Source organism: Lynx canadensis, chromosome C1 (genome assembly GCF_007474595.2).
Source record: "Lynx canadensis isolate LIC74 chromosome C1, mLynCan4.pri.v2, whole genome shotgun sequence".
Lineage (NCBI taxonomy): Eukaryota > Metazoa > Chordata > Mammalia > Carnivora > Felidae > Lynx > Lynx canadensis.
Window position 1 is genome coordinate 178,375,441 of NC_044310.1, and position 26,060 is coordinate 178,401,500.

Below are 26,060 nucleotides of genomic sequence, written 5' to 3' on the forward strand. Positions count from 1 at the left end.
TGCCATTACCTACTGTCTTACAAAGGAGATCACCGCTAGTACATCTCTGTGCTTTTTAATCAAACTAAAGCTCCGTGTACAAGTTTAAATGGAGTTTGTTTTGTACAAGCAGCACAAGACCGATTTTTGGAAACACTTGTGTGATGATTATGCCAATAGTTTCACACTTTTCAGAGGGCCGATTAACCTAGAAAACCAGGTTTTTCGCAGAGACCTAAATCCTATTTAGATTGTCCCCCCTTTAAATGCTTTAACAAATATCTTAAATATCACTTCAAGAAACTTATTTTTCACCGAATATTTTATATCCAGAATGTATTAATTTGATATTTATCTTTTTTTTTTGGACACAGAAGTGGCGTTCCTCTTACTCCGTGCAGAGGTCATTTAAAGGAGACAGAGAAAGCTCTATTTAAGATGTACTACATTAGCCACAGAAAGCTGAGGAGAATGGAGTCATAATAAGGCAATTATTTGATTCCTTATTTACTTCTTACTCTCAGAGAGTACTCACATCTTATTTCTTTCCAGTCATACCTATTTACATACTGAAAAATCCCTATCAACTTCCCACTAAATTCTTTCAGATGCTATGGGATTGATTTTTTTTTAAGTTTATTTACTTATTTTGAGAGAGTCAGAGACAGCACGAGTGGGGGAGGGGCAGAGAGAGAGGGAGACAGAGGATCCTAAGCAGGCTCCACACTGTCAGCATGGAGCCCTGTGTAGGGCTCGAACTCACTAAGCACGAGATCATGACCTGACCCAAAAATCAAGAGTCGGACACTCAACTGACTGAGCCACCCAGGCGCCCCAGGATTAATTTGCTTTCTTATATCAGCGTATAAATATACTTAAAACATGTTTCTGTGTTTTCATGAAATAATCATCATCAATCTGGTTTCACTTCAAATAATGGCATTGCATTAGCCATAAGGCCATTCGTAAGAAATTTGGTGGGGATTCTAACTTCTTTTTAAAGAACTCTATAATATAAATGCAACAAGGTGCTTCTGAGAATCCACGACTCTGGTGTTTCCCTTTTAACGGTGTTATTAAATTTTTCTCCAAGTTGTTAATTCCGCTCACCTAAATGGAATAGATTTTGTGCTGTGTGTATTCCTGATATGTATCTCGTTCCAGATCCTGCAGGTATATGCACTTAATGGGGGGAGGCTAAGATGTCTTCCAAATAAAAACCAATATCTTCTTTCCCCCTTTTTTATGAGTTATAAAACACTTTCCCTCCCTTTTTTCTTTGATTTAGTTTATATGCCAGAGGTTTTTCAGCTCTGGGGATGAAAATGGAAGACCGGGGAAGTTGATGAAATAGAGATGATTCGGAGATCTGAAATATTTTACCCTCATTCGATACAAAGAAAATTATTTTTTCTCTTTTCCAATAACCATCATTTCCCTTGATCTTGGAATCACTCAAAACCTAGCCACTGAGTCCTGTATAAACTAATGCTCTGTCTCAAGGTGTGGGGAAAGATGAACTACTGGTACCTGTACAGATTGTACTAGCTTGATTATATTTACAGTTATGAGATACCGCACATTTAAGAATGCCAATTTTTTCTCATCACTGAGTATTTATTATATATAACAAATACATGGGAAAGAAAAAACTATATTGTGTGATATAAATAGTTTATTTACATTACAGAAAAAACATCAAGACAATGTATACTATTTCAAATATATCCATACATAATCAAATATAGCTGTAGTACATGTTTTCATTGGTGTAGATTACCACAAATGCAAGGCAACATGTGTAGATCTCTTGTCTTATTCTTTTGTCTATAATACTGTATTGTGTAGTCCCAGCTCTCGGTAGTCCGGCCACTGTGCAACATGCTCCCTTTAGATTAACCTCGTGGATGCTCTTGTTGTGTTGTCTGAACTGTAGTGCCCTGTATTTTGCTTCTGTCTGTGAATTCTGTTGCTTCTGGGGCATTTCCTAGAAGGTTGGAAAGTTCACAGATCTTAGTCCAGTGCTATACCTAAAATTTGGTCCTACAATTACAGACTGAAGTCATGGATTAAGCAAACTGTCGAAATATTTCAGACCAAAGAATTTATTAGCAGCAGAAGCTGGGATTATGTTGGAAGATTTTTCCTGTTTGCTTCTCCTTGCCACCGCGTTTAAGCATTTGTTGAGGAGAACTGAGGAACAGAAGCAGAAGTCGGGGAGGAACGCGGTTACCTAGTCTTGCGCTGCTCACTCAGTAAGGCAGAAGAATGACTCAGCACAATGCGATCAAGCAAGTTGTGAGCTCATCTCCTCTCACTTTAAAGGTCTTCAACAATTTTGTATTTTAAATGTCCTAAGGATGAATGTTATATTGACATTTCAGTGCTACAAGTTTAAATTCTATCCCACCAGAGAATGAGCCAACTGTTAATATCTGATATGTACTGAAAAGAGATATTGTTCCGGTCCAGCCTAATATCACTTTTACATATTAATACTCTCAACTAGAGATATAAATTGGGACCCGTTATTTAGCTTCTATAAAAAGCTAAATTTAGTCAAATTATCTGAAAAGCTCTGATCTGTCTGGTGTCTTTTCTCTTGTAACAAAAGAATGCTTTGACGATGCAAATAAGAACAACGATGTAAAGTTCATATCAAATCCTATTATAGTAAGATGGGCATCGGGGATTAGATATTCATATGTATGTTCATACGTGAATAAATATTTCAGAATATATATTTATATTTTTTCCAGGGGTGTGGCAGATCTGTCAAAATGAACGTGGAGCCGAAAGTCGCATTCCCAGCAAGTCGGAGCTAGAGATAAAAAGATTAAAAATCCATCTTCCTAACAGGGCAACTCTTTTCATTCCAGAACATGTCTCTGGATGTCTATAATTTTAAGACACATGTTGTATTTAGAAGGAGGACAGATGTTTGACTAACATAATAAAAACAAGGGGAAGCAATTAGAAAAAAAGAAAGCGGGAGGAGGAGAAGAGAGAAAAAACAGGAGAGACCAGGTGATGGAGAAATTAAAAAAAAATTGAAGAGAATGAGCAGACCTCTGCTTGGTGCAATTTTATAAATATTTTAGCAACTGAGTATGTTGGAATGGGTCTTGACAGGCAAGCATGGTCAAGGTGGCCAGAAAAAGGGAGGGTTTGGGTGACGGGCAGATGGCCTCATTGGAAAATCTGGTTTTGGAGCAGAATGTTCCCATGAGAATGAAATGAATCCACACTGGGCAAAGTGCGGCTTGTTGACTAGTATGAATCCTGGAAAGACTCTGGAAGACTAGGACATCCCAGTACAGATTTATAAAACGTGTTACAATAACGGTAACTTAGCTCACGTACTCCTCCTCAGAAGTAAACAGAGAATAGGTTTTGTTTTGTTTTAACGTGGAAAATGAAAACGGCCATTTGCCTGGAAAAAATGGCTTCCTCTAATTTGGAGCTCAGTTTAGGCTGTCGTGAGCATCAGAACACACAACGTCATGACCAGCCGAGGGGCAGGATGAGCAGTGGTTAAGGGCGCAGGCTCTTGCACCAGGCAGCCTGGACTCCAGAGCTGTCTTTATTGCTCATGTGTAAACTTAGCAATTTGCTAGCTTCTCACACCTCAGAGCCTCTGTTTTGAAAACGGGGATACCTGTTCCTTTCTCACGTTATTAAATATGTGTGTGTGTGTGTGTGTGTGTGTGTGTGTGTATGCATATGTGCACACCCTGGGCATTCCAGCTGTTCTTATTATGTATGGGAACAGGACTGTGGCTAATAACAAACTTGAGGACATATGCTAAAATATTGAAAGCTTTGCATTTTTGTCAGTACAGGAAGTAGCAAATCCAACAGTTATGAGATCAGACCCATTAATATGAATTTGGTTGCTCGTGTACATTGTGTAGATATCAGAAGGCTCAAGCCCCTTAGAGTAACATGGCACCATCTCTTGTGTTTTAGATTCTTTTCTATCTTTCCTTTATACTCAGTATTTTTGGTTTCCTGAGTTATCTTTATGTTCCCTAGAATCTATTTTAACATAATCCATTGACTCACTTGGCATCTAAACGTGAGAGTCTAGTTGATGAGCTCAACTTGGCTTTGAGCAGCACAAAGCTCCAGTCGATGATCTTCCCTTAAGCTTTTAGGCCCAGAAAGGATTTATGAACCATATTTTGTCTTTTTCAAGAGCAAATGCCACACTTGTCCTCAAAGAAGATAGTGCAATACAGCTACAGAGATGTATTATGGCCTTTATTTTCTAAAGATATGATGCTTTATTTTATTTTCCTGTCTGTAGAAAAATAATTTTGGAGGAAACCTTCTGATTTACTATAGAGCTGTATAAATGAATGAAAGTTTAAATGTCTTGTGAATTTGGCAAAAACCTTGAAAAACTTTCTTGGAACTTTTATCTCAAGGAGGATGAAATCGGGTCAGAAAGAAGTATCTTCAATCATATGGCTGGTTAGACAGGGCGTAAATAATACGAGTTTGGTTGCCATGAATTGACACACTGATAAAATTAAGCAAGTGAATACCTGGCCTTACTTCCTTTACCTCAAGCACAATGGCAAACATCACTAATTAACCAGATTTTTCTCTCCTGTTGAAACTGGATCCAGAGGGATCTCTCTCAGTCTAACTCTCCAGGAAACAATTACCATTTGATTGTCCTGGAGTTTGACATAAATGCTTATCGTCATATTTGCTGCCTGTTCCCTATACCAAAGGTTTTCATGTACTGCAACATAATCTTTTTAAATTATAGCTGCTGTCTTTGAATTTTGTGATTAAAAGCTATTTCATTAACTTAAGACAAAAATGTACTTGTTTATATCAAATATGTTAAAAATGATTATATCTGTGAGTTACACTTGGAAATATAAGTACCACAAATGAGAGCTATACATTACCACGTTTCTAGGCCTTGTAACCAATCTATTCTGACCTCTTTTGGCATACTGATCTGAGTAAAGAAGGAAACACTGGTCATTTCATTAGTCTGTTTGTAGTTTGAATGAGGACTGACTTTTTATAGCTAAAAGAGAAGAGCAGGTTTAAACAAAGATTGGCATTATGCTTTAAAGAAAAAAGTATCTTTGCTTCAGAAATAAATAATCCTCATCAACATGAAAAAATAAGGAAAATAATTTGTACTATTCCAGCATGAAAATCGATGCTATTCATATGCTGTTATGATGAGGAAATTGGACTCCAGAGAATGGATGACCACAGAGGCCACAAAGGGACTCACATCTAGAGTGAACTGTTTCAGGCAAGGAGAAACAACATATTCCTTTATCTGGGTGGCCATTGAGCACAGGTACTGACCTGGTGATGCAGAGGACCACCACGCAGATGACAGCAATCTGAATGGTTCCAATCACAGCGGCGATTAAGACATACTGAAATCGTACAGGGCCGGGGACAACATACAGTACACTGTAGTCCTTTTTTTCACAGTGTTGACCAGTATAACCAGCATCGCACCTGGAAGAAATGAAGTGTCTGGTTACCTATAGCTGGGAGACTCATTTTTATAGTTGGCCCATACCCATTTATCTTCTTGTTTCTCTAAAAAAAAAAAAAATGCTACTTTGTAGATATGGTTTTCTACTACTTATTTTCCACAAGATCTCCGTGTGTTTTCGGTTTCAAAAACATAAGGTTTTTCTTTTATACTCATAAGATTTTGAAGATAGGAGGGTTGGTAGGTAGTTTGTGATGATCATGCGAGAAGTAAGAGATGTCCAGAGGTCATTGTTCTTCCTATATATTTTTGTTCAAGTGAGCCTCACATTTTCTGTAACTTGCTCTTTAGTCAACCTAAGCCAACATGATTATCTTGAGAAAAGGTTTGTTTCGGAGGATAGGGGTAACAAACAAGGGCTATTTATTTATTTATTTATTTTTGGATAAAGCATTCTCTATGCTACTGTGAGAATAACTGTTGAAAAATGTTTAGACCAGAAGTACAACAAGCAATATCTTTATTGATCATAAAGTTGTCTACTTATGTTAGTTAAATTTCAGTAGGAAGAAAAGTATGGTGTAGGCAATATAGTTCTGTAAAATAAACCCATGTGCTATTCATCTGAGAATGAATGCTGCTTCTCACTTACTCAGCCCTCATCAGAAAGCTCCAGTAGACCATCTTTGGGTTGCAACTAGCAGTTGACAATGGAATGAAGAACCAGTTCACATAACAATACCAATGAGGATCAACTTGTCATTGGCTTTGTGCAATTATTTTAGTACGTCACATGGAATTTCTACATCCTGAGGTCTTTCCTTCTGCCTCAGAAGGGTTCAGTAATGGGGACCCTGGTAAGGATAAGAGAGCAGCAGGAACAAATCTCAGTTTTGTTCACTCTACCTGGCTTCACTGGAAGGTAGGTGTTAGTGTGTTCAGTTAAGGAAAACGTAAAAGGAAGACAGTTCTTCGGGGGGGGGGGAGGTAAGAGACACAGAAAAAGAGGAGGAGGAGAAGAAGGAGGAGAGGGAAGAGGAAGAGAGAAGAGAGAGAAAGTCCTCTCACTGTATAGCAATACACAACCTATTTCATCATATGCCACTTGTATCTTCCTTTATAAAAATACATTTGTTTTTTAAGTTTGGCTTTACCATCTCTGAAATAATTATGTTCTATTCATGAATATTCAGCAGATATTTATATTTATTAAGTAAATCCAGGCAAGGAGTTTCTTTGGGTATCAACCTACTTAGAATCTGGGGAGGTACAGCTAATAATCTCACTATACAAGGCTTCTGGACAGCAGGTCCGCAGAAAAGAGTATGTGTCTAGCAAAACCAAGATTGATAATATTTATTAGAACACCTGAAGGACTCTGGAAAAGACCTCCCAGAAGCGATCATGTTCTCTTAATGTATAGTCAGTCCCCATCCATTCATTTCAGAAATACTTACTGAGCACGTATTATGTGTCAAGAGCTATTCTATGTCCATGGGAAAGAGTGGTGAATAAACCAGAGGAGGAGGTTGAGTTTTTAAGAAGCTTGTAATGCCAAAAGTACAATTTAAAATGCTACTAGAAGAGTGTACATAATAATATGTTACATCGTACTCCCGTGTGTAAGGCACACCCATTTCAGGGCTTTCTAGTGGGTCTGTGTGGGGGGTGAGGGGGAGAGGCAGCGAAAAGTTTTGCTGAGCATCACTCAGTCAGACAGAATGCCATCCAATTCTCTGCAAACATCCAGAATTTAGTTTTATATTTTTACTTTCCACATTTTAATAGTTAAAGAGTGAAAACATTACCTGCAAGATGGCTCCTGCATATTGATAGAATGTTCACACTTTCCATGCATGCAGAAACCATTGTAATGTTCTGGGCAAGGTATGTGGTGCTCTCTTGCACTTTCTTCTAACTTGTTAGCATTCTCTGTGAATACAGATAAAAGCAGGCACCCCTTGTAAATACTTTCTTAGCCCAGTAAGACCAACCAGGACATTAAGAAGCAAAGCTATAGTAGGCAAAAATATTTAAAAGGGCAAGAACTAAAAGGCTAAGCTTCAGAAGAACGAGGGAGAAAGAACTGAAAGACCGACATCTTTACAATTGTGTTTAGAGATGAAACTGCAAAATTACCCAATGCTTTTCATGCTTTTATGCAATTTCTTCCATCTTTAATAGCCAGTGATGTTTCTATGAGTCGTCAGACAGCTTTAATTTTCCTTGTGTAGAGACTGTACATTGATCATAAAATAATTCAAGAAGAACTATCCTATTTTTTGAATTTCAAAGCCCAGCATAATGTCCCTAAATTGCTGCCAGTAAATTGCTGCCGTACCTGGATACTTTCTCAGTGTGGGAGCTTAAAAGTCAAAATACGGCTGTGTTCAGTTGTTAAACAGACCTTTCCCAAAACCAATGCAAATTGCAACAAATGTATTCTTTCAGGCTTTTTCCATTTACTGTGAATGTGCATTTTACTAGCATCCATACATTTTCTTATTGCCAAAATAAGGCTATCGAAAGAACAAACGTTATTTCAGAATCATTTATGTAGATACTAACACAGTACATATTGAATGCTGTGAGTGTATTCCGATGCATGGTAGCTGGCCTGTGTTAACAACGTTATGTGAAAGTTAAACTTACAATAAAGAAAAAGTTTGTGTTCTAAAATGAACCCTTTCCTCTATCATTAACGAGTTTTGTTTTCTTACGTTTCTACGAAGACATTAAAATACTTTTTCTGACCGTTAGCCCCAATACATTTGCTTGCTATTTGTAATACCATCTCTAAATAGTCTTTGGAATATGTTCACTTTTTAATACAAAGTTTTGTCTTTTTTGAGTCTCTTCTGTAATCTGTGGCCTGACCTGACAGACTTTAAAATTGTTGCCTAAGCACGTGAAAACCAGAACTTTTTGACTCAGTCTAAGACGCTCTTCCATCCCACTGACATAGAGGTAATGACAGCGGTAATGGAAGATTAAGAATGAATTACTATTTTCATGAAATAGATTATTTCCTATTATTTCACGTAGAGGTACAGCTTTTATTACAGTGCATCCTTATAGTTTTGTATTGACGATCACAGATGATGTGTATATTCATCAGGAGAAAAAATACCTTCAATATTGGTGAATCAGACAAATGCATTATTTATGTTTAAGCAGAGCTGTAAAATATCTACTATACCTTTTAAGGTCTAGGTGTCCTCTGCATAACTTTAAAGTTTGAAGTATATCGTCAAATATGTTAAGTGTTTTCTTGCGTGGGAATATTTGTGTACATTTGAATGATGGGTAGTATTTCAAATCACATACTCAAATTAATAAAGGATTTGTCACAAGCTGCTAGAGAGACTGGAGATTACATTTAAATCATTCATTTGTTCTATATTTGTGTCTCTTTACCTACTTAGGTGATATTTTGTTTGCACTGTATCTCTAATATTTCTACTTTGGTGAATATAGTTAAAATTAATGAACCACTTCGATGGAAAAGACGAAGAATATACAGAACTTTCTCTTTTGTCTTCTCCCATTTTTCCAAGCTACTTTGGAATTGTGTCATGGTGTTTTGGGCACACACATTAGAGCCTCAGTGAGCAAACACACAAAAAAGTGAAATAAGTAATGTTGGGTGCAATTTCCAACATGGGAATATGTGATTAAACTGGAAGCAGGCCAATCATGGTATTTCGATGTACCTTGGGAATGGCTTGTGGTCATTCATAAATCCATAGAGAAGATTAGGCTCATTTGCTGATGCTGCCAGGAGGCTACAAGCTGCAGTGGTCAAACCATGCACCTGCTGTTTAAAGGCGACTTTCACAGTGGGCTTTGCCAGCCAGCCCCACTGCTTATGTAACGAACCAGCACTGATTCTCATTCTTAGTTCTGGATCTTCTCCCCATGACAAACTATTCAACACTTGTATTCAGTGTTTGTTAGTAACTCTTCAGTGCTTCTGCACACCTGCACGGAGGGGAATTTTCTGTAACGTCCCTAAATTTCAGTTACACATTGTGATTTCCAGCCTATTTTTTGAACACATCTTATTAGGACTATTTTTCTTTTTGTCAGTTGCTGAAGAAGATCAAGAATTTTCTTAACTCCAAATCCGTTTTTAGGCAATTTTATTTTCAACTCCGTCCCTCACCCCATTCTGCTTTTGTTTCTGGATTGATACCATATCCACAGTTATGAACCAAAGTCCAAGGGCAAAGTAAGAGCTTGTTTGAGTTAGACTGTTGCCTTCGTGTAGTAAGAACCAGATACTTTCACAAAGTTTATTACCCAGATAGGATGATCACGTGTGAGGGGAATAGTTTCTACCATAAAATCTGCTAATTAGTTCACACCATTCCTTATGAGCTTGGAGTGCTCTGTTATGCTACTCATAGGATACTGTCAAATGAGAAAGTTAGAGAGATTGAAAATAAATGAGTAGAAGAAATGATCCCTGAGCAAGAAAATGAGGAACCATCAATATATGTCAACAAATTTATAGTCAATCCAACCAAGTAAACCAGTTGATTGAAAACCTGAATGTATAACCACTTCTAGTAATGCAATAGACATATTTTAGAAATGAGATTTAAGTATATTAAGAAGAATAGAGACACAGAAATCTAATATTCCGAACAAATATGTGTATGGATGATAATATTGGTGATCCTGATGTTTATGCACACAGAAGCATTTCAAGATTCAAAAAATACAAAAATTACGCTTTGGCAGTCCATATGTTTCCTACAGTGGCTGACAATTTAGACGTCAATTTCTCTGTCCTCCATTGAAAAAGAGGTTTAATGTAAGGGTTGTGTTCTTTCTGCTAAAAGAGATAGTGACAATGGTAGAAACTCTTCGTGTTTTTGTTTAAAATCCTTAACTGATTTCCCACCCAATTGTTTACAAAGGATTTATGCTGAAAGAGATCCGGACCCTTTTAAGAAACAATTTCTGGTATAATCTGAGTTACCTGTAGCAGTTAACAGGACTTCATACCTATTGCTAGTCAACGCTCCAGTCAAGAGCTATAGAGGTGGGTTGCTCTAAAGCACAGCTGCATGTATCATTTCTGTCCTTGTGCTTTCAGAGAAAGAGATGGGTGAGGGGGGGGAAAGAGACAGGGAAAGTTTCTACCTTACCACAAGGCAAGTAAGGGAAGTAGTTAGAAAAGGGGCAGAGGCAGGCCAAGCAGTTCCGAGACTTAAATCTATATAACCTGGAGTGTGTGTATATGTGTGTGTGTTCAGCGTTATTCCTGCCTTCCTCTTCCCCCAAAGCTGGGAATAATTTGATTAGAGAATTCATCTGGCAAAGAAACACATTATGGACTGAGGCAGAAATATGAGAGTGTAAAACTGGACTAAAACTATCCACATCTCCGAAGAAACCATGTTTCCTTGGACAAAGGTTAGAGTGTGGCAAAAGGAGCTTCATGGTCTCTATTCAAGTACTCTCCAGGGTGGGGTGCCCTGAGAAGCCAACCTGAACTTGCAAACCTAGAGTCCTAGTTGCAGAAATGGATGCACAAAACTATTAGTGTCTGATGCTATTAAGTATTCACTCAGTCAACCCATTTCTCTTGTTCTGATGCTCTGTTCTCTGAACAGTCTCAAAACAATTTGACTTCTGTGCAGCCTACAAATTGGGAATGGCTTTAACTGTACCACCTTGGGTTTCTCATCCATTTGACAATTATATTTCATATGAATTGAACTGACTGGTTCTGACTTTTCTGTGTATTTTTTGGGGGGCCGGGGGGGAGGAGGGTGAGTCAGCTTTCTCCAGCCCACTCACTTTGGGTATTTTGTAAGATCAAAGTTCTGTAGCTACAAGCCCTACCCATAGTGCACTGTAATCTGGGAGGCCTTTCGGGGGCTGATCAGATGATATTTCTCTGGAGATAGCCCGGTTTTGCTTTAATCAGGCCTTTTTTTTTTGAATCTATACAAATCCCTTATGTCACTGATTCTCTAGGAGTGGTCTGCTTCTGTGTAAGGATTTCCGAGTAAGTTGGAAAGATCCTAAACCAGAGGTAACATCGAAGATTCAGTGGATGTTTTCGGGAGCCAGATTTCCACTGCACATTTTTAAGCAACTAGAACTTGTTCAGTAAGTGAATGAGGAGTAGTGGGTTTCTGGTGGTGTTAAAAAAAAGCCTTCTTACTATTGTGCAGATTTTGTAGTGTTACTGTTTTGTAGTAACAAAAGTGTAGTGTTACTTGATTGTTTCAGACTTCTAGGTTCTTTGAATTCTAAGAGTAATATTTGTTTCTATTGCTAATAGTTACTTAAAATAAATTACCAATAAATATTTACTAATATTTAATGTGAAATATTATTACTTTTGATATGCTGGGAAAAAGAATTAGACAAATAGGGACATTATTTAGGTATAGTAAATAAAGGAAATCACTTTGCCTGAATTATGGGAACATTTTACTTTATCAAAGGGTATAAAATATCTTAAATATTTACAATGCCCATAATTCAGACGTTCTAGCCTAAAGTGAACTCCCCTATGCATTATCTTCCTTTTGGAAAAAAGTATGCTTGTGGATTTAAATTTAATTACTTTTTTTAGATGTTTATTTACTTTTGACAGAGAGGGCAAGAGCACAAGCAGGGGAGGGGCAGAGAGAGAGAGAGACAGCCAGTCGGAAGCAGGCTCTGCACTGACAGCTGAGAGCTTGATGTGGGGCTCAAACTCATGAACCGTGAGATCATAACCTGAGCTGAAGTTGGACGCTTAACCGACTGAGCCACCCAAGTGCTCCTTAAATTCAATATTTAACAGCATGCTTTCACATCATAAATTATCTTTGACAAGTGCAGACATACGTGTAACATCATTTCATTTACTACCTTTTTAACAAGCTTTTCCTATGGGCACACACAATGTGCCACACCTTTCCAACAAACGAAGTCTTCCATTGTGAAGATATTTATATAATATTTTTGTTTTTTACATTTAATAATGGCACAAGGAAAGCCCAGCACCGAAGTAGTCATATGCTTGCACACCTGTTGTGATTACTAGATTTCACCTGTCCCCTACTTCCTGCCAGAGCTCTAAAGCAGTTTGAAAATAGTTTTATTTAACGAACATGAAAAAGAAAAATTGTCTTTATTTCTATTATATTTATATTGTGTCTGGGACAGAACCAAATTATGAATTTAGAAGTAAAGTCATGATTGTCCCTGTTGTTGATTAGAGTTGGTTTCAGAGAAAATATGTAATTCTTAGGATTTCGTGTCCTTATCTTTATCACGTATAAACATATGAGGTGGCAGTAAAGCCTCATATCTTGAATATGAGCTTGAATTATAGTCGAGGGTTTTTAAAGACCAGAAAAGTGTTCCTATTGAACAGGTTCTGAACGTAATGCAATAGGAGGTCTTGCAACTTGTATTTGTTCTTCTTAACAAATTCTATAATAGCTTCACCTGCTGTCATGGTTTCTTCAAGGCGCAGATGAGTAGATGAGAAGAGTCTCTCCTTTTTTAAAGCCTCTAAGACAGAGACTCAAATGAGAATCCTAGCTAAAAGCGACAGCTAGGGCAAGGGACATGAAGGCATTTAAAGACACAATCGATTCTCAAGTTTTGTAAAGAGCAGTCCCAATCTTCCTAGTTATTTAATGTCTGTTAAAGATTTGGAAAAATAACTTCAAAACAGAAACCAAGTCCTTGGCTACCAATTCAACATTTCTTCTACCAGTGGAACCTATTTTTTTCAGAAGAATAGTGGAAACTATTTGGATCCACAATTTTGCCAGTTAGGCAGTGGTCTGGGTTGGGAATAGGATGGGTAGAGACAGAGAGAAATTCTTTTCTTTTCTTTTTTTTATTTTAGAGAAGGAGAGGGATAGAGAGGGCCAGAGTGGGGGTGAGAGAGAGAGAGAGAGGGAGAGAGAGAGAGAGAGAGAGAGAGAGTATCTTAGGCAGGCTCCACGCTTAGTGCGGAGCCCCACCTGGGGCTCAATCCCAAGATCCTGGGATCATGACCTGAGCTGAAATCAAGAGTTAGATGCTCAACTGACTGAGCCACCCAGGCACCCCAGAGAAATTCTTTCTTACCCTACCATTGATCGGGCACTAACATAACATGTGAAATGTGGTTATCCATATTACCACTTGCATATATAAATATTCTTATTGGACATTAAAAAACTAAAATAAAGTGGAAGAAAACAAATTTTCATGTTACTACATTCTCAGGCACGGCCTTAATGACGTTATTCAAGAATTGCTTGAATTTAAATTGGAAAAAGTACCAGCATCTGAAATAGACATAGTAATTTGGGGACTGGAGTGATTGAAATGCAACAATGTTGCATGATTATTTGCATGGGGTTTATTATCTCAGTGTCTACTGGTAATATATTTCCATAGGTAAAAGTGGGGAAATCTGTGAAATCTCGGGAAAGAAACTTGTACGTAAACATTTTAACTTATGACATCCAAATACAGTTATTACAATTCCAGGATTTGGCATCCCAAGGCTAAATCACAGATTTAGCTATAAATTCCGGACCTCCAACACACACACACACACACACACACACACATACACACAACACACACACGCACGTTTATTATTAAAAGAAAAGTAAGCAGATTTTGAGCCATTTGCTCTGTCTTCTGCCTCAGAAATGCCTTGCCTGGCTTCGGTGGCACAGCCCTCCAAAGCATGAAGGGAGCAGGCTACTGGGAGAAAGCGTACCCTGCCTCTAATGGTCCTTTTTCAAACTTCACCATTCAGTCAAGAGCCTATTAACTCTCAGCAAGTGGGTAACTCCTATAGGTTTAGAGGATTTAGCTTGAAGACCTTTTCAAAATACAGTATTTCATGGAACTTTAGATGTCTTTGACAACACTTCATAAATATCAGGCCTTGAGAAGAGGTAGGGATCATTAACCTCTCAGGAGTCCAGAGTTGCCTTAAGCTTATCTGGGGCAATTTGCTATATAGCTCTCCCCACTGAGCTTTTGCTGCAGCAACCCTTCTTGCTTCCAAGCTGCTCTTGGAAGACAAAGTTTACTACAAACTTCAGAGAAAGAAAAAAAAAAGTACGGGAAGCCATTTTATGCCAAGAATACCCCCCTCCCCTTCTTTCTTTTGTCTTAAACTAAACCTATGCACATCTGGCCGAATTTATTTGCTCAGTGGCCAACTGGGCATCCTTTCTTAGCGAGCCTGTTTGGCGACAATGCTGAAAATGACAGTGTAAGTTACAGAGGGCTCAGGTCCTGTCTACTTCTGCCTTCTGGGCTATGCGAGTCAAGCTGTTTTTCCCTGCAGATACAGAAATGGTTAAGGGGTTCTGATAGACCTTCCCAGGTGACACGTTTGTTTTCCTCTGTGACACTAAAGTTGCTAACCAATAGAGAGCGAGGAGGATTTAGATAGGAGCGTGCACTGAAATGCAGCAGAAAAAAGGGTTTTAATAATGTAAACAGGACAAAAAAATGGCTTGTGTTAATCTGTTACATGAATATTTCTCGAGCACTTGCTATGTGTCTGTGCTATGTACCGTAGGTAACATACTGTATCCATTGGTCGTCTCCCCATGATTTTGTTTGTCGTCTTCTAAACACAGCTAAGAAAACCGATCCGCAGACAAGGTGATGATAGTACATCTACATTTACTGGAGAATCGACCACATGCCCAACATTGTGTTAACACTTAATATGATAAAAATGTATTCTCTATCACCGCTCTTTAACGTAGATTTATAAAAATCCCATTTTGTATAAATGAGGAAATGCAAGCTCAAATAGGTTTAATTGCTTATCTTAGAAATTTGCACAATTGATGGGCAGACCTGGGGTCAAAGCCAGGGCTCTCGCCAGTGTAACATGCAGAGCAGGTAGTCAAGAACTCATTAAGACAGAAGACAGTATCTGGCCTCCATATCTTACTTATTGTTTGCCCTTTATGATTCCTGACTATTTATCCCACGTGGATCCTGCTGCTGCTCTGAAAACTGGTTCTTTTCTTTTCTTCTTCCTTCTATCCTGGGAAAGATATCTTGTCCAAGGCCAGACCATCATGAGTCCCAACCTCTCCATCCTCGTCAAAGGCCTCTCCATCACTGATCTTTCTCTCCTGTATCTTCAACCCTCCTCCGTTCTTTGCTCCTTGCCACTAGCATTTAAACATTTTTGAATGTCTTCCTTCTTACAAATTTACAAAATGCTGGGTGCCTAGGTGGCTCAGTTGGTTAAGGATCTGACTCTTGATTTTGGTTCAGGTCATGATCTCATGGTTGTGAGATCGAGACCTGAGTGGGGCTCTGCACTGCTCTCTTCCTCAAAATAAATAAACATTTAAAAAAATTTTACAGACTTCTCTTAATGCATGTCCCCTCATAGGTCTCTTGTCTCCTTTCTCCTCTTCTTAAGAAGCTAAACTTCACGAAAGTGTTGTCTCCACTCCTATTCTTTACTTCCTGCACTAAACCCCATTCACTACCCACTGCTCTCTGGTCACCCCTGCAGAGAAACTGCTGGCACCACAGTCGACCCACAATATCCTTTTTTTTTCATTTTAAGACAAAAATTTAAGTCTATTTATTTTGAGAGAAAGCAAGTACAAGTGGGGGAGAGCAAAGAGAGAGAGGGAGAGAGAATCAGAAGCAGGCTCTGTGCCCTGTCAGTGTGGAGCCCAATGTGGGGCTTGACCTCACGAACCGCAAGATCATGACCTGAGCTGAAATCAAGAGTCTGCCACTTAACCAACTGAGCCACGCAAGCACCTGGAACCACAACGCCTTTCTTGATAAAACTAATAGTCTCTTCTCAGATGTCAGCTGTCCCGATCTGTCAGTAATTTGATACAGCTGACCACTTCCTCCACTTCCTCCTTCGTTAAGTTTTCTCTTCCCAAGGCTAATACACTATGTACCTCTTGGTTTTTTTGTTTTTGTTTTGTTTTGGTTATTCTTTCTATATTTAGGTATTCTTTTTTTTTGTACCTATTTTGTAGGTGTCTCTTTTCCAACTGATTCCTTAAGTATTGATGCTTTCCTAAAGTTCTCTTTTTATACTTTAACCAATCTCCCCCGGGAGCCCATCCTAACTCAGGGCTTCTGTTGTCACCTAAATGCCTCTGACCTCCAAATTCTGATCACTCAGCCCAGATCACCTTTTCTGAGTCCTTACAAGGCTAACCTGTATTGTGAGGTGACAAGAAAGGACACGCATTATTCATCTTAAATTTATTTGCGTCGGGACCCTCTCTCTTCTTTATAGTAACATTTTGTGGGACTCTTTCACCATCCTCCGTTCTGGGAAACATTGCATTGGACCGTGGCATCTGTAGATTTTTCACATAGCCACAAACATAGAAAATGGGAAACGTTTTAGGTTTTAGGTAAAAGAAGGAGACCACTCGCCGGGGGGCTTTAGCCACGCAAGGCTCCTGAAGGCTAAGGTGGATTGATGAGTTAATACACCTGTTACTCATTCAGGGCACATAAGAAAACTTTGCACTGGACTATACTTTCTCTTAGGTCAAAGGCTGTGTACTGTTTACTGTAACATCTCCAGGGTGTAGTGTAAGGACTGGCACAAAATGGGTGTGCAGTAAGTAGTATGAATGAATGAATAAATAGTATAGGAATAGGCAACGTAAGTGCAAGCCACAGGTACCTTGGTGTGGCAACTTTCAGAAGACTAGTGCCTCTTAGCTGTTTGCATCAAAGAGTCAGCCACACTTGGATAATGTGTTCTCAAAGGCACATATAATCCCTACTTTAAGCGGCAAGATAAGGTGTAATGTGGTGGAGAACTGTAATACACTCAATAGAATGTATATATTCAGGGTGACAGGAGTAGACGCACAGGTAAAAGCCTATCTGCTATGCCCCTCCGTCTTTGTCAGCGAAAGGCCAAAGGCTGGAGAGCAAAAATGTGTTGCTAACCATAAAGAACAAAAAAGACACCTATAAATGACTTGAAAGTGCAAGTATAGGCAATTGATGGGTTGATGAGTTTGCACTTTTCTCCCGTATGATGTCATGGCCCAAAAAGGGCAATTAGAGAAATTACAGTGTAGATTTGGATTCATTTGCAAAGTTGGAGTACTGCCATTTGTTAGTACCTGACCAAATTAATGTAAGTGATTCTCATCGAAAGGGTTAGAAGGCACACCATCTTTTCCAATATTCGGTGATGAGACATAATTTTAAGAAACAAATGGAGCTGATTGTGCTGTGGGTGTTTCTGAAAGTTGGTTTAACATTTCAAATTAGCATTCTAAATAAAACTGATAATAAAAAAGTCATGGAGTCAACTCTAAGCAGAATTTTATAGTTTTTCTACGAAGTAATTTCGGAACATAGCATAGCCCCTGAACAGTTTAATGGCATTGAAAAGTTATTCTGTTTTGATGGTATTTCTCAATGATATCTTCGTCTAGGTCTACAAATCAAGTATTTTTGTGTTTAAGCAGAATAAGACAGCTAGTAAAGGTGGTATTGTTTCCTAAAATAAAACTGTTAGTGATGTGGTAATTCATCACAGATTTATTTCCATGTAGTTTCTCCATTTATCCTGTTCCGGAGACATGATAATACAAATGCACAGCCTTTTATCATGGCTCATATACACTGTGTTTTTTTTTTTTTTTTACCCTCACTAAAACTTTATGTCTAATGATTATTTGGTAATATAATAGCCATATATGTTATCATTAGGTACTGTATTGGGCTGAATAATGTGTTCCCCCCAAACTCATGCCCACCTGGAGCTTCAGAATGTGACATTATTTGGTAATAAGTTATCAGTTCAGATGAGTTCATACTGAGTTAGGCTGAACTCTAAATCCAATGACCACTCTTAGAAGGTTATATGAAGACACACACGTAGAGGGCCATGTGGAGATGGACGCAGATTGGAGCTATTTTGCTACAAGCCAAGAAATGCGGGAGCCACCAGAAGCTGGAAGAGGCAAGGAAGGATTCCCTCTTTGAGACTTCGGAGGGAGTGTAGCACTACCAACACCTTGATTTCACACTTTTGGTCTCCAGAGCCAGGAGACTATAAACTTCTGTTGTTTTAAGTCACCCAGTTTGTGGTAATTTATTATGAAAGCCCTAGCAATCGAATACAGTCACAGTTTAGCAACCAAACGGTTACACTAATAATTTCTTTTTATTTTGCATCTTTTATTTCTTAAAAAAATTTTTTTTAATGTTTGTTTATTTTTGAGAGAGACAGAGACAGAGTGTGAGTGGGGGAGGGGCAGAGAGAGAGAAGGAGACACAGAATCTGAAGGAGGCTCTGGGCTCTGAGCGGTCAGCACAGAGCCCGACGCGGGGCTCGAACTCACCAACCACAAGAACATGACCTGAGCTGATGTCGAACTCAGCTGAAGTCAGCTTAACCAACTGAGCCACCCAGGTACGCTTTTTATTTATTTTATGAAATATGTTTTTTAATAATCCACATGGAATCAGTGAAAATAAAGATTGGTTTAAGCTAGTATGTGACCTGGATGGCCTTGGTTTATGTTTATTTTGCCAGCATGCTTTTACTCTCAAAAGTCTCTTAGTTTGGGTGGTAAATTATATGATTACCTTAGTTTAAATTTAGGTTGAAATATCTGTGGTTCATTACATTCCCAACACACACACACACAAACTATGTTTTAAGGTGCTGAAATGTCGGGGCGCCTGGGTGGCGCAGTCGGTTAAGCGTCCGACTTCAGCCAGGTCACGATCTTGCGGTCTGTGAGTTCGAGCCCCGCGTCGGGCTCTGGGCTGATGGCTCGGAGCCTGGAGCCTGTTTCGGATTCTGTGTCTCCCTCTCTCTCTGCCCCTCCCCCGTTCATGCTCTGTCTCTCTCTGTCCCAAAAATAAATAAACGTTGAAAAAAAAAAAAAAAATTTAAGGTGCTGAAATGTCAAAAGATGTTAATAATCCCAGTTAAGAAGAATTTTTGAGATGATAGAAAACTTCATGGAAGAGGCTACATTTGTTTTTGATTTATTAATTCATTTTGTAAGAAAGACAGTTATCTTACAGGATCATTTTGTCATACAAATGATGCTGCATTTTACCTTTATTTTTTTTTTTGCTTTCACTTCTTTTATTTATTTATTTATTTATTTTTTTCAATATATGAAGTTTATTGTCAAATTGGTTTCCATACAACACCCAGTGCTCATCCCAAAAGGTGCCCTCCTCAATACCCATCACCCACCCTCCCCTGCATTTCACCTTTAGTAGAAAGAAGCAAATGACCAAGAATCAAACTGACATCGATGACCTTTCAACAATAAGATTCACAGGTCATATGTGGCATGTGATCTCCCACATTATCTCTATCTGCATTTTCAGAATGCCTGAATAGCTAATGTTTTATGGGATTCTGACTCATTAAGAAAATGATAGTTTATTAGGATTTTGTTTAAGAAGGATAGGAGTTTATAGTACTCTATTAAGAAAATTTGAACATTAAATTTTCTTTCAAGTGGTATCCTTCAGTTAAATGCAAATATTTTTAATCTAGGACAATTCATTCCCCAAATATTCTAAATAGCTATGGGTTCTCTCTCTCTCTCTCTCTGTCTCTCTTCCCAATTTTGAACAACTGATTTGCTTCTCATACTACCTTAATTTCTACTTAGCGATAACTCTGAGTACAAAAAAACTGCTCTAGAAATAGTTAAGGCTGAGGTGTGGATCTTAGTTTCTTTCCAGTTGGACAGCATTTAGGGCTTGATATTGGTTATTAACTAAATGGTACTTATGGTCTCAAGTATTAGTTTACCTTTTAACAGGTCTAACACACTCCCAGTGTATAATTTACAGTCTCCAAGTACATGGTTAACCACTCAAGAAATCAATAGGGATTATAAAACATGTACAAATTTGAATTTGAAGAAAGTCAAACACCTATTTTATCCATTAGAAATAAAGCAGCTGACATTTAGAATTAGAGCTTCTAAGGAAATAGAATGTATTTTGAAATAGAACGAGCACAAAATGTCTATTCCAGAGACAGTAGTGGACATAGCCAATTCAAACAAAGCACCTCACTGTTTCTGTAATGAATGCTATCCATATTAACCCACAACTTTGGGGGGGTTCTTGGTATGTGGCTGTGTAGACCTTTGGATCCACAGAAGATAAGAAGCATGTTTTATCTTATGAGGTTTTGAAATTTACTAGATCTTGGTCCTACTTTTGCCTAATTAATTCATCAACCTATTTATTCACTTAAAAATACTGACTGATTCCCTCCTATGTGCCAAGTACTACAAGTACAGGCTACACAGTGGTGAATCAAACAGGCCAACTTTCTCTCCTGAAGGGCACACATATTAGAGTGAGACGAGCAGTCTACAAAATAAAAAACAAACAAAAATCTAACATCTCAATTAGAAATGTTCCAGGGGAAAAATAGAGTATTCAGATATAGCAGAATAGAGTGGGAGGCCTCTTTAGAGAGTAAGGGAAGGCATATAGAGGAAGGAAGGATGAGAAAGAGCTGGTCAGGAGAAGAGTCTTGGGAAGACCCCTAGCTTTAGTAAATGGCACAAATGGGAAAAGACTGAAATATAGGAAAGAGACGTTCCAGGAACCAGCAAAGTGGCTACAGCAGAGGATGCCAAGTAGAGTAGAGAGAGGCCCAGGATGAGTTAGAGAATCAGTGAGTTCCTTTTTATGTAGAACTTCGTAAGCCGTGTTAAGGAGTACCAGTTTAAAGGGCAATGGGAAACGTACCATTTGGATAGTGTCAAGTAGATCTGACTAATATGAAAAATGAATCATTGAGGCAAAAGAGAAAAGAGAGAGAACAGATAGGAGACCATTGTAGTAGTGTGACTGCAAGACAATGTCCAAGTCTTGGACCTGGGTAGCGGCAATGGAGGGAGAAAACAAAACAAAGCAAAAAAAGTAGACTGAATATGACTTGTTTATGTGTTGTAACATGGGAGGAACAAATCAGATGACTTGGTTTTTGGCTTGAACATCTGGGTAGTGTCTTTTTGTATAATGGAGAAGACTTGAGGAGAATCTATTAAGCTCTGAGGTATACACATGACAGATGTCTGGTTATGATTTTTGAGACTGCATCGAAACTTCTATGTTTATGTTTGGGTATGCAACAACATAATTGATGTTAAAGGCAGTAAATCCATAGTTTAGTAAGAAAATTATTAAAGGGTGAGATGTCTGTTAATAACATTAAGCAAATTTATGATTATTAAGTGGAAATCTTTAGTAGGAGGAAGGACATTTAAAGTAGGAGGAAGGACATTTATAATGGTCTACAAAGGATTTGAAGATGCAAATTTAAAAGCAAGATAAAAAATATCATGAAATGAAAGGGAAAAATTAGACTGTGCAAAAACATCACTGAGGAATGTTTTTAAGCAAAGCACTTTTCTCTCTTTTTGAAAAAATTATTACAAGAAAATATAAATTATTTAAAGAGTATTGTAGATTCGCTGTCTTCAGTTACCATTTTATAAAATAGCTTCTATTTTGGCCAAAAGATTATTAAATTATGTTATTTCACTTTGTTTAGTTATTTACATAAGATTTTTTTGTAGCTATTATTTTATATGAGACTGCAATACCCCTAAATATTGGGTAAATATAAGGACATGAATGTGTGTGTGTGTGTGTGTGTGTGTGTGTGTGCATTTTTATCCTTGATATACTAGGAGGTAGAGGCCAGAAATATTCAATTATTCTCTAATGTGATACAGCAGCTCAAAGGCGGAAAGCTAGCTCCAGAGGTCATGTGTTCTCATTTATTTTAATGAACTTTTTTTTTTTAAAGAATAGTTCACATTTATAGAAAAGTTTCAAAGATGCTACAAAGAATTCTCATATACCCACAACCCAATTTTTCTGTATCTTTTCCTTTTTAATATGGTGTTTTCCTCACACTTTTTCAATGGTAAAGGATTGTCTTAGAGTTGTACATGTAGAGATAGGGGAAAAAATGAAAGAGGCAGTCACCTGGATAATTCCAAGCCAGAAAACAATTTTGTCTGAAAGATATAGATAATTGAGACAGAAATGTTTTTTTGCCTGGAGAGATCCCTATGATTGCCTTCCTTCTCCACTTGAATTTGCAGGTATAGCTATGACTATAGGTGTTTCACTTACTAATAGGAAACTGTGTATCATTCAATGTGAAGAATGTGGGGTTTTGAGAAGGCTAAATTGCTTAGTTTCTATATTTCTTTTCTTAAAAATAAAGTATATTGGGTATTTTTCATTCTAAAGGCAATTCACATTGATTTAAGGATAGTAGGAAATATAGAAAGTAAAAGGATAGAAAGTCTTCATTGTTTACAACCTACAGAACACCATTATCCACATTTAATTTATTTACTTCTAGTCTTTTTACTACATGTATTGTTTGTGTCTGTTTACTTAGATTAGATCATACACGGGATATTCTTTTTTTTTTTTTTTTTAAGCTTTGTATCAGGTTGTGTCTAAAAGCTGATAGCAAATAGCAGGACAGTTCAATTGTTGAGCATGGTATCTGATAAGTAGGGCAGTTAGTCTATCTGGACAAGAACCGTTCTAATTGGAAATCCACAGCTTATGTTAGCTGGGCAGTAGTAGATAGTGCAGAGACTAGAATTTAAGAGATCATTGGTGGAAAAGAAAATGGTACCAACTTTTAAAAACTAATATAGTATTATATACCAAGAGACTCAAAAGCCAAGACTCATGTTGTAAATACGTCAATTACAGCATCTTTTATAAAAAAGGAAACTGAGAAACTACCCACATTTTCAGCAAGAGTATAATATAGTTAGGTAAGTTGTAGTGTAACTACATGGTAAAATATGATTCAACAAGAAACATTATGCCATAGAAAAAATTATGAAGGATTTTGATGGCATAGAAAAATGAGTAGGATACTAAAATATGTAATGCGTGGAAAAAATAAAAATTTGGAAAGAAATTACCAACATTTTGAGTTATTTTATCAGTGATTATCTCTGGGTAGTAGAGATAATTTCCTATAATAAATGTATTTTATTTTGATAAAAATACACCAATTAAAAAATAAAAGTATCAAGTGATTCTTCCTTTTTTTTTGTGGGGAGACTAAAAAGGAATGATTTGGTCTTTGAACTTAAGAATTTTCTCTTACTTGATTAGTTTAGATTTAAATGAACAATATTAACAATCTCTCACAGTAGAAATGTGAAATCATAGTTCCCTTAGCTTATGAAAGCTTTAATATTCATTGTCTTCATGTCCTCATACTGTTTGCAGAAAACAGATTCTCTAGTTCCCAAACCTGACTGAGTGTATTCCCACACCCTTGGAGCTCCACAATCTTTTCTTTCATAGTTAGGACTGCCAGGGATGAAATAATTATTTTTGAGTGTCCGAACTTCCTTCATATCTCTATTTTTTTTTTTTTTTATTGGTCTCAGGTCACTGGAAGAACTGCTACCGTGTCCTGACTGTGGTTAGACATGACAAGACTGTCCTTTCAGAGCCCTGCCAGACTTAAACACATACAGTGTGGGAATCCTGGTCTGAGAGTCAGAACAATGAATCTTTCACACCAATTAAGGAAGATCAGTTTATACAGAGAAGAGGAAGTATGCCCAGCGGAGGAACAGCTTTGCAGAGTCTCAAGATCCCATCTGTCTTTGTGCTAAACAAAGTTGGACCCACACAGACCCTTTATCATCTTTTCAAGCTAGGTCATTCCAAAGAAATTAGGCGCAAAATATGAGCAGGAAGGGCTTTAGGTACACTCATTTCATTCTTATTCTCTAAGTATTTCTCAGTATTCTCTGAGGGGTATTGAACATAAGGCACATTTGCTGTTAGTCTCCTAATATACAATTGATATGTTATAGGAGTCAAATAGTTTTGGTAATTGACAGTGGATTTTTGTTAACACTGAAAATAATCTCATTTCTCCTACAAATGAGAAGTTGTGTCAAGTTAAGTTCAAGATCTAATTTCTGTACCTACAAGTTGTGGATTCAAAGCAAGTCACATACCCCTCTACGGATCAGTTTTCTCATCTGTAAAAATAGGGATGATAACAGTGTTTGCATCAGAGGGTTATTGTGAGGAATAAATGAGAATATCCACATGAAACGCTCCGAACGAAAGCCAACAAGTAGTGAGCACTTAATAATGCTTTAGTTATTATTATTGTCATCACATGTCCTCACAGTCATGTTTTAAAACATATCTAAAGGAACCAGTCAGAAAGGAAGCAATAGACCTAGAAATATTCTCTGTATCCCTTTAAGTTACTCTGCTTTGTTTTTACGGGAATGCACATCTGTGGAGAGATTCCCTGGCTCACATTTACAGGAGATTGTTTGTTGTATCCACCACAAAAGACTCCGAATAGCCAAAGCAATCTTGAAAAAGAAAAGTACAGCTGGAAGCATCATAATTCTGAACCTCAAGCTACGTTACAAAGTTGTAGTCATCAAGACAGTATGGTACTGGCATAAAAACAGACACACAGATCAATGGAACAGAATAGAAAACTCAGAAATGGATCCACAACTGTATGGTCAATTAATCTTCAACAAAGCAGGAAATAATATCCAATAGAAAAAATACAGTCTCTTCAACAAACAGTGTTGAGAAAACTGGATAGCAACATGAAGAAGAATGAAACTGGACCACTTCCTTACACCATACACAAAAACAAATTTTAAATGGATGAAGGACCTAAATGTGAGACAGGAAAGCATCAAAATCCTAGAGAACACAGGCAGCAACCTCTTTGACCTCAGTCAGAGCAACTTCTTACTAGACGCATCTCTGGAGGCAAGGAAAACAAGCAAACATGAACTATTGAGATTTTATCAAGGTAAAAAGCTTCTGCACAGTGAAGGAAACAACACAACTAAAAGGCAGCCTATAGAATGGGAGAAGATACTTGCAAATGCCATATCTGATAAAGGGTTAGTATCCAAAATCTATAAAGAACTCATCAAACTCAATAACAAAAAAACAAAGAACCCAGTTAAGAAATGGGCAGAAGACATGAATAGATATTTTTCCAAAGAAGACATCCAGATGGCCAACGGACACATGAAAAGACGCTCAACATCACCTATCGTCAAAGACATAAAAATCAAAATTATGATGAGATACCACCTCACACCTGTCAGAATGACTAAAATTAACACAGCAAACAACAAACGTTGATGAAGATGCAGAAAAGAGGAACCCTCTTACCTTATTGGTGGGAATGCAAACGGGTGCAGCCACTCTGGAAAACAGTATGAAGCTTCCTCGAAAAGGTTAAAACAGAACCACCTGATGATCTAGCAATTGCTCTACTAGGTATTTACCCAAAGGATACAAAAATACAGATTCGAAGGGGTACATACACCAAGATGTTTACAGCAGCACTATCAACACTAGCCAAATTATGGAAAGAGCCTAAATGTCCATCAACTGATGAATGGATAAAGAATGGATATATATAGAAATGGATATATATATATATATATGTATATATATACATATACACACACACACACACACATAATGATCAAAAAGAATGAACTCTTGCCATTTGCAAGGACTTGTATGGAGCTAGAGT

The 26,060-nt window shown here is 37.7% G+C and overlaps 1 protein-coding gene across 2 annotated transcripts in view; it reads right to left on the minus strand.

Annotated features, from left to right (window-relative positions):
* Positions 1-1,634: 1,634 nt before the first annotated feature.
* TMEFF2 (transmembrane protein with EGF like and two follistatin like domains 2) overlaps positions 1,635-26,060 on the minus strand; it is a 229,431-nt gene continuing 205,005 nt past the window's right edge. For both annotated transcript variants that reach the window (XM_030327521.1, XM_030327520.1), the window contains 3 exons: positions 7,270-7,393; positions 5,323-5,481; positions 1,635-1,966 (listed from right to left, as the gene is read on the minus strand). In XM_030327521.1, coding sequence (XP_030183381.1) covers positions 1,870-1,966; positions 5,323-5,481; positions 7,270-7,393 — 380 coding nt within the window. In that variant the 3' untranslated portion in view covers positions 1,635-1,869. The remainder of the gene's footprint in view (positions 1,967-5,322; positions 5,482-7,269; positions 7,394-26,060) is intronic.